A 20,614-nucleotide genomic window follows, 5' to 3' on the forward strand; every position below is an offset into this window, starting at 1 on the left:
CCAGTCACAGGCATCGATACCTATAAACAACATCGTCTTAACTGAAAGAATTTTTTAAATTTACCCAAAGGGGATTTTAAGGATTTGATACCAGTCTCCTCAATTATTGTTTAAAGATATACTTTGCAATGGTGTGCTCTATTAAAGCGGTTCCATTTAGACCAAAACACTAATCAAAATAACTTAAGTAAAGCTACTTCTTTTACTGCTTTAACATTTAATCCCAGTTTGGAGTCACATGTACTGTATGCGCTCAACAAAAAACAATTTGTATTACTTACTGATATATAGCAGAGAAATGTAATCAATTTATATTGCGTACATCAGTGTGCTTTTTAGAGTGAAACTATAAATCACACCTACTGCTTCGGGCAGGGTTGCTGTGTTTCTGCTCCTACTGCTGTAGGAAGACGCTGAAATTAGGAAAAGGACAGTTGAATCTAAGAACAAGGAGATACACAAGACAGTGGTTGTATTTTCTTCTCTAATGTCAAAAATGGAACATGTCCAAGGAGGAGCTAATGTTAAACTGTGAGCCATCAAAAATAAATAAAATAAAAATAAATAAATCCAGAAGAATTGACCCAATTTCTTCCAGAGCTGGATAAAGAGACAGCAGGCATAATACTAACCAGAATGCTAACCTGTCAGTATATGCATGAGAGATGCCAACAATCAAAATGGAGAAGTCGGACTGCATGACACTATCTTGGAAGAAACTGGGTGATAGGTATTTATAGGGTTAGTCACTGTGCATTTAAGCAACATTCATCTGTACACTGCCGTGCCAAAAAGGGCCTTATGTAATAACAGAGTAGCTGTAGTAAAGCAACAGATCTCTATGGTTTTAAGAGAGAAACCTTCAAAGATTTCATCTCAAGGTGAGATTATACTAAGGCAATGAAAAAATAACTGCATTCAACTACAATGTAAAATCCCAGTTTTAGCATTAAATGTTTTGTTTTTCTCAGGATCTTTGCACACCTCTAATAAAATTAGAGAACGAATTTAAAACAGCATGGATACACCACTATGGAATTCTGGAAAAGAAGTTTGGTTTTAAAAGCTCTTTCTTCTTCTGTGTAACTGTCACATATTTATCAAACTAACCACTGTGTCATTTTAAGGCTCTGGCAGATTTATATAGATGTTAAGGAAGAGAACTTCGATTTACTTCAGACTCAACCTGGAATATTGCTTACTTGGTAAGAACAGAAACGTCAATCAATTAAAAAAAAAACACAAAAAATCAAACAAAAAACCCTTGTGTTCTGAAGTCCTCAATCTCAAACTAGATGCTTATTTGATAGACTGAAGTCTTCACACAATTTCAGCGTGGAACAGCCAGCTTTCCTTGCCTGATTAGAAAGGTCAACTTACAGCTTTCATAGAATCGTGGAATCACGGAATCACAGAATGGTTTGGGCTGGAAGGGACCTATAAGATCACCTAATTCCAACCCCTCTGCTATCCACAAACCATTATGTTTCACTCTTTCAAAGAAAATATTTGAGATGCGAAGAAACACCCTCCAAATCGCAGCTTAACCAACTGTACTACATGTAAATGAACTCAGCTCAGGAATTACATAGATTTGAAAGATCTATGCTATAATACATGTTCTTACTTTGGTCTATTTTCATTTGAAATCCAGAACGTTTGGGCCCAGAGTATTATTCTCTGGCCAGTTTCTTCTAAAGTACTTCTTATTTGCTTAATTTTAACATTTCCTATCACCACCTGTCTTTTCCCATTTAACTATGCTCAAACTGGAGAAAAAAAGCCTCAAATCCTTCAAACAATACAGAATCTCCAAGGAACACAAGATTATCCTGTTGCCATTACTTGCTCAAACAGGGTGAGAAAAATACACTCATTTAGGGAGAAGGTCTGTACCTTAATATTCTACTAAATATAAGAAAAAGTAACCTCTAATATTCATAATGACAAACACAAGGTTTTAAAAGCAACTGAAGTATGTTTAAGTGAGGCATTCTCTTCCTAGCACTGGTCTACACTAAAATAAAATCATAGCACAACGAAGCCCATGGCAGTTTTCATCACTGGCAATAACAGGGCCAGCCTCAGGTGCTATTAATGAAAAGTGGTATTTAAGTTTGTCTTCAATTAGTATAGCTAACGTGCAGACAGTCTTGTAAGGAACATAACGCTGATTTAGACTGTATTCACTTTTATCTAAATCAGAGATACAAAAATAAAGAGACAAACAGCTTTAATCCAAAGAGCTTGTATCCCTCTGCTTCTTTATAGATAGAGCAAGCTAGACTGCAAATAAAATAATAGAAGAAAAAGAATGGATTAATTTGAAGATAGTGGACTTCAGGGATCCTAACTAATAATACAGTCATTCTCTTCAGAAATACTGTAGAAAAGAATCAGGCTACCACGATTTCATAGGAATAATGAAGCTTTATCCTGAAAAGATCTGAATATGCGAGAGATAAAATTTTACCAAGTTACTGGACATGTTATTCTGGAGACTGTTTGTTTCCTCTCACCTCTTCTTTCCTTTTTTTGTTTCTTAATCAGGACTGCACCAAGTTAAAAAGTTTATTTCAAAGGCTTCTAGTTATTGTAACTAGAATTATTGTTCTAAAATCAGCACCTCAGGAAATTCATCCATAAACAAAGATTAATATATAACACAATTTTCTAAACAAGAGTACAGGGTGTATTTAATTTGTGAATATTATGCAGGGACTCTGATCAGAATAAATAAAAACTGAAAACAAAAATCATAGAAAAAGAGCAACAAAAAAAAGAAAAAAAAAGAAAAAAGAAAATGAATATCTTTAACATTTTTAGAGAAAGAATTTCAGACTTCTCTGAACACTTTTATAGTTTTTTGAAATCTAAAGAACATTAATGGAATTTTTCCAAAAACAAAATAACAGATCAGAACAAATTTTATTATTGCTATTAACTGCTTCTTCGTCGTTGCCTAGAAACCCAATCTCAGATAGAGGAGCAGCATGGCAGACACTGAGCAAAAAAACCCCAAGAACTAAAAAAAAAAAATAAAAATGAAAACCTTAAAAAAAAAAACAACCAAAGGAAAAAACACATCCCACAGCTTGTTTTCATCATATGAAACTGAACTTGAACTTTTCAATGATTTGGGGGCCTAAGGGAATGAGACCTGAGGGACTGAGTTAAAATACTGGATCTTGATGGAAAATACACAACATAAAATTCCATTGTCTCTTTCAATTCTGGTTTGATTGTTTTGTTTCTGTTCACGTGACAAAAACAATAAAAAAATTCTATTTGATGTACAAGATCTCATCATGCCTCATAAAAACAATAAAGAACTCCAATCCTTAATGTGGCCATCTGAATTAATAGTTTGTCTTCAATCCCCCTTTCAAGGCTGGCTCCCTTGTAAGCGGAGCTCTGCTCTAGCACAACGCTCTGCTCCAGTAAATGCAGGATGAGACACTAAGCTTGTCCAAGAAGAATGATTACCTACCCGGTAAAAGGCATCACTTTTTTTGTCATTATTGAGATTGATCAAAACCACTGCTGTTGGTTAAGAGAAAAGCAACCAAACATTGACTTATTTTTGAGAAGTGAAGACCTGTACATCTTAGAATATTACTGGGAATTCTAACCAATACAAAATCCTGGAAATTAAAACGTTCACCATTATAGTGAATAATGGCATAAGCCTTTTAAATTTTACCTCATGTAGAACAGTCACAACAGTCATTCAGCCAAAATCCTGCTATGTTTACAGAACTTCAGAGGGAAAGCAGTTTTTGCCTTAGTTTCCACCCATTCAAGCTATGAAGAGGTTTGATCAGTCTTTTTGAACCAAAGTTTGTTCTTCCCTTATTTTGAACGTAATTTATTTATGCAACATACCTGGAAAACTGTTCTTGTAGCCCACGCATCTGAGCTCTGCTACGCTCTGACTCCAGTGTTACCTCCCGTAATCTTTTTTCACTCTCAAGTCTTAAATGTCGTTCTTCCTCCAGCTCATGTATCAGTTTCTCACGCTGAAAGACCATAGAAAGTGATTTATTAATTGTACATGTAAAACACTTTTAGGATAAATTTTATATTTAATTTGGGAAAAATCATCAGTTAATCAACTATGCAGTCCAATCATTTTATTTTATTTTTGGAATGGCAATGATACACAGAATAACAAACGAGGGATTGAGAGCCGTTCATAATATCCCCATCACATTGAGCTACACTTACATAGCTCAGACTTACTGAAGTCAGCTTAAAAGCTATTTAAAACCAAACACTGTCCCTCTCCTTCTTCACCTCAACTCAAAATAAATTTTGCAAAAATATTTAAGGTCTGTGATCTATCTTGCTTGGTGATAGATACAGGAAGCCTGAATCAAGTCATGATGGCAACTTGCACCCATCCCTTAATGATTCAGTCGCAAGAACAGAAAAGGACACGATTCTGCAGCCTTGGTTTTGCTGTAAACAAAACCAGAAAAATAAGACAAAACAAAAAACAAATAAAACAAAACCAAAAAATAAGATTCTTGTCAGTAGGACAGAGTCTATTTGAGTTTATATATAGAAATACTATGACAAACATATGAATATGTCTGTAAGCACTGGGAATCCAATCAATTAGAGGAATAAAAACGCCATTAATTTTACTGCTAGTTCTCAAAGGCAAATAGATTATGCTTGTTGCTAATTCTTAAACTACAGGACCAAATATACCGTGCTACCTGGATATATCAACATTCGTCATGGAGTATCTGTGGTTTTTTTTAAACTTCAGGTCCAGATACAAAAACATCACAGAAAAGCATCCTAATGATTTCAAACCTCTATTTAAAAAGTAGTAAAATGTGATTTAGGAAGAGTAGAATGAAATGAAAAGTTATAAAAAATGCTAATTTAATTAAAAAAAAAATGTATGCACAGCCTTTTCCATGTGACCTTGTTACACAGAAATTAAATTAAATTAAATTTCTTCTTGTGCATTTAAATGGGATAAAAAGTCAATAATAATAATAAAAAAGCAATTAACATGGTACTGCATTATACTCCTCCAATGAAGGCGTTAGTTGCCTAAGGAAAGGTTAAGTTACTGTAAAGCTATGCTGGGTGCACCACCTATATGCTTTGAAAAATTTCTGTGTGCTTGGTGAATTGCGATTTGTAGCCTGTCAGACAGTCTGATGGAGTTCCGTTGCTGACCTAAATTTTCATGACATGCCTGCAAAAAACTATCTAGAAATTATACATACAATTTCATTAGAAAATAACAAAGGCATCTTAGTGTTAAGCCATTAAATGGGAGAGATATATTATTTGTACAAGTCTTACAGCTATAAATCTTACTGGATAATAATTTATAATAGTGGTAACCAAGGGACCAAAAATAAGAACATTACCAAGTGGAAAAGGGATCTTAAAGACAGTGATAAATAAGCAGATGCCACAAAGGGAGGCTGCACGGAATTAAATGAAATATCTACTACATACTTGCGCAAAAATATGGGAAATTACTCAGAGAATAGAGGGGGTTTGTCTAGTAAGTCACACACAATATCTGGGAAACGTAACACTGCAAAACAAGAAACAAATTACTGGAAAATAAAGATATCGTTCTAACAAAACTATCTAATCTCTGTTCTTACTGTTACATAACCACGTTTTGACAGGTGCTGAGTAATCCTTTGTTTCTGCTAAAACGAAAAGAGCAGAGTGCTCAGCACCAAGAAGACACACAGCACCTTTGGGAAAGAGAATCTGTCCCATGAACATTAATTCAGGCCAGTGATATGAGAATAATATTAAAAACAGTTAGAATTTCTTGACATTTGATCCCATCAACACCAACTTTTAAGATTATGCTGTTCCGGTGACCCTTGCTGAACACTCTTCTACAGATGCATTTCACTGCTGCTAAGGAGACACCTCGAGCTTGCAGGGAGTCAGAGGATAGCATAGAAAATGACACAGTAGAAAGGCATGGTTACTAATCAGTGCTTAAGACAAGTTTACAAGACTACAGAAATTGGACTTAAACCCCAATTACTGTCCCTGCGGTAACTGATAAGCCACCTCGGAGGAACTGCTCTGAACCCCAGAGTGCCCAAGCTAATTCAAAGGGCCAGGCTGTGCCTGAGTCTCATGGTACAGTAACAGCTCCACTGCGGTAACACGCTGAAGAACAGAGATTCGGCCATGCCTTCAGCACTCACCCAGCATCATTACTGCCGCAATGATCTTACTGTGGTACAGCACCAACCTCCGTGTGTCTGCTGCACTGGCCGTGCTCTGGTCCTCAGATAAACCTTCCTTCTGTATTAGGTACAAAGCCACATCTCCACGGGGAGGACTACAGAGAACTACAGTTGTTGTGAATATTTTGGGTACTTCACAGCATTTCTTACCAAAACATAACACTTCAAAAAGCAGATGAACGTCCTTTCTTCCATCTCAGTGATCTCTGGTAGGTTGTGAACAGCTCCGCTGATGCTGCCCAGCAGAATGACTGTGCTGCATCTCTGTGTACAGCCATGTTGCCACTAACCACAAACCCACATTTTCTAGCAGAAAATAGAATATACAGCGGAGATTCACAAATTCAAACTGTCCCCTACAGGTCGAAGGGCAGCGTAAGCTATCTCGAGGTTTCATTTACCTCTTGCTAGTAGGTCACAGAATGCTGTTGCTACCACTTACTTTGTATTTTCATGTGGGAAAGTCTGCATTATCATCCTACATGAAAAGATCAGCACATCCACAGGATTTTATTTTTTTTTTTGAAGAGTAATAAGAGAAAAGGATGTGGGAGTTACCTTAAGAAAACTATCCGTAACGCAGCAACAAATGCACTCATCAAGAACAATAATATTATAGGAATTAAATGTTTTAGCATAAGGAACTTCTGGACTGAGTTAAATGTCCAGTTTTTATTCAGTCAGCTCAAGGGCAAGCATCACGACACAGTATTAGCTATATGAGCAACTTGCTGTACAAAGCTTATGCTTCTTTCAGGGTATGGGATAAATAACAGGTAAATCACAAGACTCCCTACAAGACCAAAAACAAAAGTACTAACCTATGACCCTGAAATCATGGGTTCCCTTCTCAGCTACAAGAAATTTCCCATATGAATGAGAAGACTAAAGAGTCCAAAGGGAGAAAAAAGGAATAAGTTACCACCCACACTTGGAGAGTTTTCAGTCTCTAGGACACAAAACACTCACACGTACTACGTACAGTAAGCAGCTCCCAGCAGCAGCAATCTTATCTACAAGGAAAGATAACTACATTTTTATTCAAACACAGAAAAGCCATAACGAAGAGTCAAAAGAGAGAAGTGAACTTCATGTACTGAAAGGCCAGGATTAACCAGAGATTTTTTTGTCCCCAGAAGTAGATCACATCCCTGAATTCCCCAGAAACTGTGTTGTCAGAACACCCTTTATAAGCTCGTCTGTGCAAAATAAAGGTGTGTGAAAAAAAATGAACTAGCCAGAAGTGGTTCCTGTTTTTATACTGAATGTATGCTTACTAGAAAGGGATACAATTAGCATGCAACATGAAGAAAAGGTTAAATAAAAAAAGAAAGTGTTGTGAAACATCAATATGTTTTAATACCAGAAACATCGTTGCTATCTTCAAATGAAGTGATATGTATTCCCACTTGCCAATTCTTCTTTAATTGCAATCACCATGAGCTCTGCTCAAACTTTTCCCTGCTGCCTCTCCTCGCGCAGCTATAACCTTCTCCTCTTAGAAGTATAACCCTTACCTCACTCTTGTTTCCCCTTTCTCAGCCTCTCCAGATAGCCTCGCTTTCATCACATCTCCCTGTCAAATCTCTGGTAACTTTCCAAATATGCAAAAATTTCAAGTGAACAAACTAGACTGAAAGTCAGGGTTAGCAAGCTCAACCAATACTTTTAAGTACTAGAATATTTTAACACTTGAACAAGTACTGTTTGTAATTACTTTTTCATGAACGTTTGAGCGATTTGAGTTTCACTAGCTGCTCATTATGCTCGTGAGCAAGCATTTGCATGTCAACAAGTTCATTTTTGTGTAGATGTAGAAATGTTCATGTCAAAATGTTTCCTTTCTCATCCAGTCAGGGACATGTACCACACATTAATTCGTCTTCTCAAAGTAAAGCAAGAAATCAGAGCGAGATTCATGATCAAAACAAAATGCATGAAAACTATTTATGGCTCAACTGAAATTAGGACATGTATTTGACAGAAAGATCCAAATTGCTCCTCAGCACTCCATGAAGAGGCAAACAGACAAAGCTTATTTTCAGAGTCCCTGGTTAATAGCCGTGCTCTCGGTCTCAGGACTGACCCCACGCAGCCCTGCGATGAGTGTCTCCTAAGAGGTGCTCAACCATTTAAATCTCCTGTAATTCACCAGGACCGCGTCGCAAATGTCAGGACCTGGTTCCTTCATGTTACACCCACGTGTGAACATCTCCGCTCTGGAGCTCTTGAATGACCCCTAACGCTACAACACCCAGTGGAAAACACAAAAGTGACAAAAAAATAAAAGTACACAGCACGAGTGCCAGCCACAAAGGCAGACCAAGGTGCATGTTGTACAGGGCAGGGGTTGTACGATCAGGGTTTCATTTCTGGTGAGAGGTTTACACACATTGTGACTCAAACACGTAGTAGGTTAAGGTTTTGTACGGAAAGGCTACCTCCTTAACCATTTTTTTTCCTCTCAGGGCTATTTCACTGTCAACCCTAGATTTATATGTGGACAACAGTCAAGCCTTTGCATGTGGAGACTTGCAGTTAAACTCCTTCAATTGCTATTGCAAATAAAACAAGCAGATGCCTAGTTTGAGTGACAGGACTGGCTACATGACAAAAACTTACCAGAGTACTCTCTCCACTGGGGTCAAGTGTTCACCTAACTCAAGCAGGTTTCTTGTTTCAAAATCCTCTAAGTCTCATCCTACTTTTTTGCTGGACGTGCTTGATGGCCCTCCCGAGTGCTGACGATTTCATAGCCTCTGCATTCAAAAAAAAATCTAAAACCATTTTCCCCTTCCCCACCCTAATGTGCCATGCCAACAGCCTCACTTTTTCTAAAAGCCTGTAGGCGAGATGTGCTGGGTCTGCACGGCTGGGTGCGGGCAGGGGGTTCTGTGAGGAGAGGCCGGGGCTGCCCTGTGAGGACACGGCTGGCTCCAGCTGCTTCCAGCTGGTTCCAAGCAGTTCCAGCTGGTTCCAAGCAGTTCCAGCTGGTTCCAGATGATTCCATCTGGTTCCAGCCAGTTCCAGCCCTACCACAGGGCCCCACTGAGCCCCTCGGCCACACTGGTGGTGCCTCAGGGACAGCGTAGTTGAGAAAGGACAAAACCCTGCAGGGCAGCAAGGTGTTGGATTAAATTTGTTTCTCACTATCCAGATCTACTTTAATTGGCAATAAATTAAATTGATCTTCCGTGAGTCAAGTCTGTTTTGCCTGTGACAGTAATTGGCATGTGATCTCCCTGTCCTAACCTCAGCCCAGGAGCTTTTCCATCTTGTTTTCTCCCCAGTCCTCTTGAGGGACCAAGGTCACCCCACCACACCAGAATATTTTGTTTTTAACTTTTTTATTTATCTTTCACATAAAAATCATACTACTCCATTGATCAACAATGTTATCTCTATGTTAAAAACAAGGCTGTGCATCAAGATTTAAAACTATAGACACCTGCAAGTGAAATATTCAAGGGATTCAGCGTACACACACCACACATGCCATACAGGTTGTAGGTGTTCAAAAGGGAGTCAGCCCTACAGCTACACTGAAGGTGGTCCCTCCTTTTTCTGTTTAGCCCTTCTTACAAACTACTGTTCTTACAAACAGACGGGTATTACAGGACTGCTCAGCTCAAATACGAAAGATGTCTTATATGAAACACAAATGTAACCTCCCCTCATATTTAAAATTAATTCATAAGTAGTAAAATGGGCAACTGTTTACACAGAAGTAAAATTCCTCTTTATTCTTGAATTTGTTCATTGCTTTCCCAGTGTATCATAAGATGGTACTACTATGACACTACTAATCATGTTAACATCAGAGAACAATTTTGTCAAAAAAAGTCGACATCAGGATACTTAACATGGGCTTAATATTGCTCTAAGTCAGGCTATTAACCTGCACATTAATTTTTTAACAACTATTTTTAAGCATTTGCTAAAGAGGGCTACAATTTCTGTATAATTAATATTGATTTCAAACAGTTACTTTGCACTGAATTTAAATGAGAGGGAGAAAATAATACACTTTTTTGTTATTGTTGTATGCAGTCTGAAGCACCACTAAGTCATTGCTAACCTGAAGTGAGTCTTTCTGTAAATTCTTATACAATTTCTGATGATACGCATCTGCTACCTTGCAATAAGAGTAATAATTTAATAGAATCACAGCCTGGTCTGGAAAAAAACACGGTACCAGCCTGAGGATCAACTGGCAGAAGCAGACAACAAAAACAAAATCAAGCAAACAAATAGCTACTACTAGAAGCACATTAAAATTCTGCAAATCAGTTTCTGTAGCAAGTCAATGCCCAATACTGTTATGAATAAATACATATATTCAAAGTACTCAAAACCACTATTTTGCTATAATACTGGGGACTATCTGTACCAACACAGTAGCGTTGGGGGCGTTCAGAGTGTGCTGCATACTGCAATCACTGTCATATCAGCATTCAGTAACTCTGGAGCCTCTTAACCAAATTAGTGGATTCCAGCTCACTGGGCAGGATACAAACATAAGGACATTCATCAACATAAAGGCTGTGCTGCAACATATGCGAGGGCTTAGAAAATTACTGTCAGGAAGGTGTGTACAGAAATATAAATTGCCCGTTCAAGATGACGTGCAAGAAGCCTGGGACAGGTCGCCTCAGTCTAAACCCACATGTGGACCCTCTGCCCCAAGACCTTCCACCTCTGCCTCCAGTCCCTACGCACACACAGGCAAATGGTCTGGGAAGCATGGGGAGATGGTGGTAGCCCCATACCAGGTGAAAAGCATACTCAAAATGTAAAGATATACTCATAAAGATATGGAAGAAAAAGCTTTGAAGTTTTTCTTCTGCCTGAGAGGAGCTAGACACTTACGCTCCACTTTTGAAAGCCTGCTGCAGGCAGCAGCCATGGAACAGCAGGGATGAGGAGGGCTAACCCTCATCCCCTCGCTGGTGGAACAGTTCTGTTTTCCAAGAATTAAGTGTGAAATAGTAATTGAAATGGAAACTGGAATTTGTGACTTCATCTCTTAGTTGGTTACTTTAGCAGCGTAACTTTTCCTGATGCAGTGAGTATTTAATTCCCCCAATATAAAACACAGTAATCAAACAGTATTTGATCAAGTGCCTCTTGTCCACGGAAGGCACCTGAACCCCCATTACCCAGAGCCCAAAGTCTGGGGCTCCCATGCGAGGCGGGACCTTTCCATCAAATTCCCCTTGTGCAACCTGGTCCCAAACCCAGCACACAGGAGACTAAGGTCCTCTGTCTAAACTTACTTCACTCACAGATGATAGGAAAGAATCATAAGAATAGAGAGAGCAGATACCATTTGTTACTTCATCATAAATTGTACCAGGTACTGTGTTTTTGTTCAAATTAAAATGAGTGAAACTTCAGTGTCCTTTGTTTGCTCCTCATCGATCGCTGTTAAACCAAATGTTTCTCATTCTGTAATCAATACTTCTCTGCAAAAATAAACCAAGGCACTGACAAACAACTTTGCAGCACACTGCAGCTTTCCTTGTAGCGGACTTTGACAGCATGAAAAAACACTACCCCAACGAACAGAAAAAAAGAAGTGCATTGCTTATTGTACTTATTACAATTTTAACAGGCTGCTTACAGCTGAATCATTTTACTGTAACAAGACTTTATTAAATCAGCCAGCTATTGAAGCCAGAACTTTCCAACAGTGGCAGTTAATATGCCTTTGTCCTTTATTAATGTTTCCAGCTATACTGGGAAAACTGACAAATACTCTTAAACACTCGAAGCTTTCCCAGTGATGAAGTTATAGGTGTTTTTAAACCACTGTGAAGCATTAAGATATAAACAGTAATAACTTAAGCACTTGGAGGGTTCATGGAGGGAGAGGTAGCTTTATTTCCCCATCTCTTCAAAATAAACTTAAAGGTAAAATTATGTCGCTGCTTTGTAATCAAAATGAATTACCCTTTCATCTGATACAGGCTTTTACCACAGAGACAGTTCCCTGAATTATAATACAGCTCTAATTTTTTCCCCAATTATTTCATGATGTAATCATTTTTTTCCTAACCTTATTCCCACTAAAGCTCTGCAACAGCAAGATATAAGTAGTATAAAAAGCATCTCCTAATTTTAGGCTGGTATCTTCTAGCTCTTTCATTCCAGCAAGAAAAAATGATGACTCTCTGGAATAGGATTCTGCTCCCAAAATGACAAGCTGCCCTGAATAAGCCAGGAAAATCTAATTGGCACTAAATAATTTGTATTAGCATTTTCTAAAACTGCCTTATAAACAGTTAAAGTGAGTAATTTCAAGCAAATAATTTATTTTTCACTATTAAGTTTTAATATGCTGATAGATCTCTCCCTTTTGCCTCATAACAGACTAGTGCGTGTATTCCATGACTACCAGATGTAAACTTCAGGCTTTGCTTGGCTCTGAGATGAATAGCAGGATAGGAAACATTTATTATTACTAGTGATATTTTAGTGACAGTAGTTTACAGACTTTATATTCTTGGGTGATAACACTGCTCCAGAGCAATTCAAGTAAATTAGAAACACTTTCTTGGTATGGTTACTACTTCCGAATAAAATAACACTGGCTTTCATTGTGCAGTAGCTCAAAATTGCCACCATGTGGCAGGACAGCAACTTAATTTAGCATTATTTATGCTGCACTGATATGGTTTTAATTGCATCTGTACAACAGAATAACTGCTGTGCTGAAGCTCCTTTATCATTGCAAGCCTACAATTAATCTGAATTAGGCAGGCTATTACATGAGCAACGCTGTATATATAGTTGGAGTTGTAACATTTATTTTACAGATTTTTTTCACAGAATAATTCATAAAGCCTTTCAACACAGAGCTAGATGGCTAGCACTACTGTCTGCCCATCTCCTTCGACAACTATGGCTCATGGCCACCCTTGGAAAGGAAGCTCTTATTGCCAACAACTCTTTAATTCTGTGAAGCATGCAACAAAGGCCACAGAAAATTGGAACTGCCATTAAAAATAAAGTAAAATGAAAACAAACACCACCAACAACGCCAAAATCCACTCCTAGTCTTCCAGAATCAACTGAAGGCAAGTATGTGGTCAACTTTTCCTTTACCACCTTTCCTGGAGACACACCTGTAGCTGTCTATTGGGTTACACCCAATCCACCACAGCGACACGCACCATTTGCGGACATGCCTTATGCAGGTGAACCACCTGCATCCCCAGTAGCCACCATTACCTAGAACTTCTTAAAGATCATCTCCATATCATGTTTTCAAAGTTGAACAAAGGCAAGGATTTTTTTTTATTTTTTTTTAATCCTGTCTCCCTCGTGCAACGATTACTGTTCATTCAAATTCACAACTGATAGCCCAATTTCCAAGACAGGTATTGATCCTCAGTTCTCAGCCTAATTCTTTTTCCATTTTGGATATATTATTTCCTCACAAGGGATGAGTGTAAAGAGAATACTCTTAGTGAACAAGGAAGTCCCACACGGATCAAGGTTTTTTTTTTTTATTATTAATCTTAAAAGGATAATGCTTTTCAAAAATGAATTTGCAAATGTAATTGAGCTTTTAATAGCTTCAACAGACAGTAATTAAAGAAATTTCATTTCCCTAAATTAAACATAATGAAATGTTTTTCAAGATCAAGTAAAAACTTGGAAACAATATTAAGACAGAGATAATTCATATGAATACCTAGTATTCAGAAGTGTGCAGAACAAACTTCTGTCAATACCAAAATGAGAACCAGTGGAAGTAATATGTAATGTAATGGAAATTTTTTTCTCCCCTAACACATGTTAAGTTTTAATAGCTGATTATAATTCCAAGCTCTTTGCTACACAGTTTTTTGATAAGGTGACATGATTATATTAAGATGTCTAACTAAGCGCAGACATGGGATTTTTTGGTTTTTATGCTGTTTTAACTTGCAGTGCAGGCAAAACACTGACCAAAGTTCTCTCAAGCGCTTTACACGTTCTTTGTTTTGTGCCCTACAGCAATGCTTTCAAAACAACTATCTGAAAATAAAAAAAAGTAATGGAAGTTTGTAAATAAAGAAATCTCTCACTTAGGGAAGAGTGTTTTGGCAAGAAAGCCAGTAGGCCAGCAAAACGTTTAATTAAAATGTTGATGTTTCTTTACTGTTACCATTCTACAACCAACAGAGACAAACACGAACTCTTCTTCCACATTTTCCTCTGCTGCTCAAAAACATGGCTGCAGAGAGTTACCCATCCCTTCTGGTGGCAGAGGAAGGAACTGAAGAATGAATACCAGCCATTTTCACTGTTCTCGTTGACCACGTCCCTGAGAAGGCCAGCAGAACCTGAAGGAAGACTCATGGTGGGGTTGGTATTGCTTGGGGCTGGAGCTGCCAGCAGCAGACAGGTCTCTCTCTGCTTTACGCTTCCTTTCTACTGCTGCTGTGCTGGGCAAAGGGCAAACAAAGAAGAGTAAAGAGCAAGACAGGAACAAAAAACAAGAGTAGCCTGGCCTTCTGATGTTCCTTGTCCTGGTGGAAGGACGGGTAAGAATGTACCTTTCCTCACGGGACCTGACAGGGGCAGAACTAGCACCGAACACTACAGGTCTGGGCCGTATGACAGAGGGTTGTTTCCACAGTTGCACATGCTCAGATTACATTTAATTTTTGATATGGCACAGTTTTGTTTTATAGTTAAATAGCAGATAATTGCTGTCAGTTTAGATGAAGTTCCAGCCTAAGCACTATTGTGATTTCATATAAATAAAAAATAAAGTCCCATAAAGAACAAAGGAGAACCTTATTACAGTACTGTGCTATTTTGTTCATTGCTATTTTCATTAACTTGTGATTAGCACCAGGACTTATCGGCCATCAGAAACCAATCAACTTCTCCAAGCTGATTAATCCCCAAGATTAATCACAGTACAGTCCACATAGCTGTGCACGATGTCTCCATCACTTAACGAGCACCGTGTGCCTTACACTTCATGGCTGCAGGCACGACCCTGAGCAGCACCTCTCTGGGCTAGGTCAAACCGCAGGTTACGGTGGCTGCCATTCCCAGCAGCTATGGATACCAGCCCAAATATAAATCCTTACACTTATAATTCACTCTTGGAACTGCTAATAGAGGTATAACAGTGTATTGCTCAGAACGTGAACTGTGACGGACTGACACCTCTGTGGCAGCCAGCCCACCACCAAACGAGCTTTGAAGTCCCCTGTGCGCGGAGGCAGGCGATGGAGCACTGCCGTGACCCTCGCCACCTCTGCCGTGGTCAGCGTCCCCCTGCTGGGGTTACTGTCACAGCGTAAATTACTTCTGCTTATCTGAAATGAACGTGAGCCTATGCCCAAAGCAAATGTTGTTTTTTTTCCCCCCCTGTAACTGACCAACGTGTTCGTTAGATGATATGAACAGCTTCTTTTCTAAATGGCTGAGTGCTCACAGAACAAATGGGCACGTGGCTGAACCAAGCATTTCCCACTTGGGTCTGTCTTAGAGAGATAGGAGGTAGGCAGCAGAGCACACACAGGAAAAGCATTAAAAAAATAAATACTAATAATAACTTCTAAGAGTTTTATTTGGTGTAACAGGATAGGCCAGTGGAACTGTGCTTCACCACTCCAGGGACCTCTGGTATTTACTCAGAAGCTAGGAGTAGCACGCATTTCCTGCCCCGATGCTAGGGACAGCGAACATTTCGTCACTGTCTGGACTTCTTATGAATGTATTCGTATTTTCTGCTAATAAATAGGATATCAAGACGCTACCTGAAATAGGTGCCAGGCTAAACAAGAATGAGGACAGAAGATACAGAACCGATCACGATGATTGTCAGAAGTGGTTCAGAAACATCTGCAGTGCCACCATGCCCCCACGGATCTGGGATATGCTGATATTTTAGTTTCCACACAAACACTTGTTTTTGCCTTTCTCAGCTGACACACTCAACACCTCCGGCATCACTGTTTTGCTGCTAGCTACCTTTCCATTTAGCATTTCTATTTCCCAGGCTCTTTACAGCATTGCTCATGAACATGTCAGATCTTATTACAATTTTTTCTGTGTTCGCTTGAAGAGTCCATTTACGGCTGGTAAGTAACTGCAAAAAAAGGCACCTTATTTACTCAGCTGTTTCATGCACGTATTCCAGAGGCCTATTGCTTTAGTTTTCTGACGAATGGACCTCTATCATTTTCACTCCTTAAGCACTGCAGGCACTGCTGTAAGCAATGGGGAAATATGGTGCGTTTTTTGTTGGCTGGCACATCTTAAATGGTATTTTTAACAGAGCTGCCACTGCAAAATCTTTATGAGGGCTGATGATGCACTCATCCAGAAGAACTGACATCACTTGCAGAGGCCAGACTGAGTTTGCAAGCCTGGTAGATGGAAGAACTTGAAAGAAAAAAAAAAGAAAAAAAAACAACAAATTTACATCGTGTTTTTCATTTGTTCACTGGTCCAACCGGAGTGATTGGAAGACTGTATCACAACCTGATAGCATTTTGCAGAGTCCCTTTTCAGTAATAGGTTCACTTCAATGTCTATTCGAGTTTCCACAGACCAATTTCAGCTCAACGCTAAGCGCCAGCCAGGCTCTACCCCTTTAGTCTCCTTTCCTTACTAGAACAGGTGGGCTAAGTATACTTCTACAGGAGAAGATCAAAAACAGATAAAGCCTCTGACATCGAGCTCTCTGGTTTTCATTTCCACGTTTATCTATTTACATAGGATATAACTGTTTTGTTGCATCTAACCATAGTTTATTCTAATTTGTTAATTGCACTTAGTCATGTACTCATCTCTCATTTAAGACATGACTAAAAAGTCTGCTATTTTCCAACCTAACAGCAAATGTTGACAATTACAGCTGCTTGATTTTCTTGAAGAAAAATAGAAAAGATGTTTCTTTCTTTATAGAAAGTGCCAACTACTGAAACCAAAGAGTGCAACTTTCCTCTCTGCTGCCTCTTCCACCTTCACACTGGTTGAAAATATCATAGAGAAGGAGGTGCAGCTATTAGGCTGAGAGAAGATCTGTCTCTGAACAATAAAACACTTAACCACATAATTAACATGCCGTGTTCTACCAGTCGAGACCTTCCACGTGCGTTTTCTGTTGTGTAGAGCACTAGAATAGGAGTCAGGGGAATCGTGCTAAATTTTTGGTACGCTTTAGCCAGCGCACCAAGGCTTCCCGTCGCTTCCACACAAGGTTCCCTTACAGATGCTTGTAAAAGCAACAGAGCGACCACCCCCGAATCACGAGTGCTCAGCAATGCTTTCGAGATTGCCTGGTTCACAGCCACACCGGGTTTGTCTGTCCACTGGGTGTAAGAAGAGCAAACTACTTGTAATTATGTAGTGCTTAAGCTGTGGCGAGAAAGAAATTTTGCTGTTTATCTCCAAAACAGGAAATTTGCTGTTCACTAATGCTTCTGTGGACCGCTGTAATATATTACTACAGCAAACAACTTCCTAGAACTCACTCAAGGCATCAAGCTTGGTATCAATTTTAATACAGGTGAAATATGAACAATTTTTATCTAAATAGGGCTGAAAAGAAAGAACCCAGCTGCACTGACCACAGAGGCAAAGTCAAACAGAGCTGGGCTCACTGGAATTAGGCTGCATAAGAGTTTTGGTCAATTTTTCAGCTGTTGTGGGGACAGGGGGATGAATCCCAGCTAGTACTGGTGGCTCTGCCCCTGCCCTGGCATCCAGAACCAAGTCAGGAGCTACACGGGAAGAACCAAAACTGAGAGAAGTTTCTTCATCCCATTTGCATTAAATTTCCAGAAACTTGATGTTCTTGCTTCCTCAGGGCTCACACGGATATTTCTGCAAACCTGTTTATGCCCCATATAAAGCTCTTCCTTCTGTAATGCGTTTTACACTCCTCCTTCACACCCTAACTTTCATTCACCTCTTCCTACATGTTCCAGTTTGTGAGCAGGCTTCCCTTACCAGCTGATGTAACATACAGCTGCTGAATGCAACCAACAACTCTGAAAAACCAGTTTTAGCATGAAAATACTTTTCAGCTTCTGATTTAAGGCACATCTTTTCGTACAGTATCGCCCACATCACAAGTTTTCCATCTGAGGGGGTAACATCACCTCAGCAACATCTGCTGGGCAATTGTACGTAGCACAAGATTTCCAACAACAGCCTGGGAATCCTGACCTGCTCCTCCAGCGACAGCCATGGGGAAAGTTTTTTAACTGGAAAACTCTGCCAGTCAGTGCTCCAGGGCGCTTGTTAATGGATACTACCAGAAACAGGATGTTCCCAAGAGATAACAATTTTCCTCTGACACTCAGAAATCATTTCTAAATAAGCAGTGTCACCATGGATGCCAATCACAAATCTGCAGTGTAAAGATGTAATTACAAAATGCCTGCTGCACGGCCTGTGCATACTGAGCCAAATTCCCTCTCGGTATTCATCCCAAGTGGCTGGGCTGTGATTACCCACAGCACATCAGTACCCCCGGGCTCCAAATGGCTCTCAGCACTACTTACAAGCGTAGTAAGATCCTGCCTCTTCCCCAGCGAGTTCACTGCCTACGCTGGCAATCGCACAGCCAGCAGAAGAGTCAGAATAGAGGCGGTTTGACAAATAAGCTATTTGGATCAGACATTAAGCATTTTCCAAGATTATAAAAGAATTCGGTGGCGGAGGTAGTATTCTGCCTTGTACAACGCTAAAGCTAAAGAAGAATATGACCTTTAATGAGAACAGTGAGTAGGGATTTTATCCACCTGGTTATCTGAAGTCCACAGCAGTTATTGGAAAGAAAGAGCGGCTTATCAGCACAGTTTGGAGAATGAGTGAAAGCCGCTTCACAGCCAGGTAAGGCCCTGTATCAGGCCTGGTACTTTTATTTGTATTAGTTTCCAGAATAACTGCAGAGTGCATCATGCCAAGTGGTATGGAAATAACACAGTCCAAACATCACAGTCATTCCCACAGTCTAGACAGTCTCCTCTCGCAGGACATTTAAGCAAGTCTGATCACCAATTCCAGACTTGGAAAACTATGTCATGAGATCTTCGTTATGAAAGATCCCATAGAATACCAAAAGATGCTTTATCACAATGCAATGAGCATAGAGCCAAAACAAACATAAAGTATGTAAAAGCAAATTCCTGACAAAGCAAAAACTGAATTAAAGATTATGAGACTGAAGTAGGGCGGAAAAGAGAGGAAGAATCATAGTTGATAGCTCAAGCCATACGGATCTATGCAAAGCTATGTAAGTTTATTGTACAATTTCCTCATTCTATTTTAATATTTCTTTTAAACCTTGAACCAAAGTTGCAGAGAGTAAGGTGATTACGAAATGCCAAGAGGAAAAAGCAACAAACAAACAAAAACAAAGCAAACCTTTGCTTAATGGCATAAAGAACAGTCACAAGTTCAAGTCTTGCTCTGGTTGCTGTGACTAGTTTTCACATCTACTCGAAAAGTGCTCCGTGCCCTGAAACAAGCAAATAGTTCTTTCCAGTTTCTCCTATCTCTGTTTCACTCATCTCCAATAGACTATTTTCTGTCTACATACGTTCTGGGAACCGGACAAGACACGGATACATTTTGATGTTACCTTGGTGCTGCAGAACTCAAGTATGGACCAGGACTCCATTGCACGAGATGCTGAACACAGCTGGCGCAGTACAGTTTTACTCTAATACCATGCAATCTAAAGCAGTGCTTGAGCTGACTCATTCTAAGGGTCAGCACCAACTTAATGGTACAAGCTCCAAGAGCGCTGCATTCATTTAAATAAATGGGCATTTAATGGAATCACAACTGAGCAATACTCTTGGTACATAAACTTTGTCCTTCCTCATGCAGAAACTTTGTTTCTCTCTCTCCTGATAACCTTTTCTTCCTCATTTGGAAAATAAGGTCATTCTGCTGGACCCAGACAAAAAAGCGCCTTGGTTTGTGTATTACCTAGTGCCACATACCAAAAAAAAAAAAAGTTATATTTCAGTTCACATTTCTATGATAACAACAATGAAGAAATTTAAAGCTTACTTTCTCCATCTCTCCAGCACTGAAAATGCTCACTGACATTGGTTGGCTTGATTAGACAGAGGCAAATTTAGGGAATCAGTATTGCTGCATGGCCGCACCCTCTCTGCCTTGTTTTAGCCATGTTCTATGCAACAAATCAGTAACCAGCTCCAATTGCCATGAGGGCAACTGCAATGCAACAACCCAGAGAACCACTGGAAGAGTTGATACAGATGCTGTAACAGGAAAAAGTTGCAATTTTTCGGAGGGATATTGTGACCAGAGCTGCATCAATGGACTGAAACCAGTACGACAACAGTTTTTCTTTGGTCTTACAAGAG

The 20,614-nt window shown here is 39.4% G+C and overlaps 1 protein-coding gene across 38 annotated transcripts in view; it reads right to left on the minus strand.

Annotated features, from left to right (window-relative positions):
• NCKAP5 (NCK associated protein 5) overlaps positions 1-20,614 on the minus strand; it is a 440,024-nt gene that overhangs the window by 184,597 nt on the left and 234,813 nt on the right. For 35 of the 38 annotated variants that reach the window (XM_080599361.1, XM_080599367.1, XM_080599364.1 and 32 more), the window contains one exon: positions 3,886-4,019. The exons of 2 other annotated variants lie outside the window; for them this stretch is intronic. In XM_080599361.1, coding sequence (XP_080455487.1) covers positions 3,886-4,019 — 134 coding nt within the window. Of the gene's footprint in view, positions 1-3,885; positions 4,020-20,614 lie in introns of those variants that run through there. One more of the 38 variants, XM_080599385.1, reaches the window with a different exon arrangement.

Source organism: Anser brachyrhynchus, assembly GCF_964034855.1.
Source record: "Anser brachyrhynchus genome assembly, chromosome: 7".
Lineage (NCBI taxonomy): Eukaryota > Metazoa > Chordata > Aves > Anseriformes > Anatidae > Anser > Anser brachyrhynchus.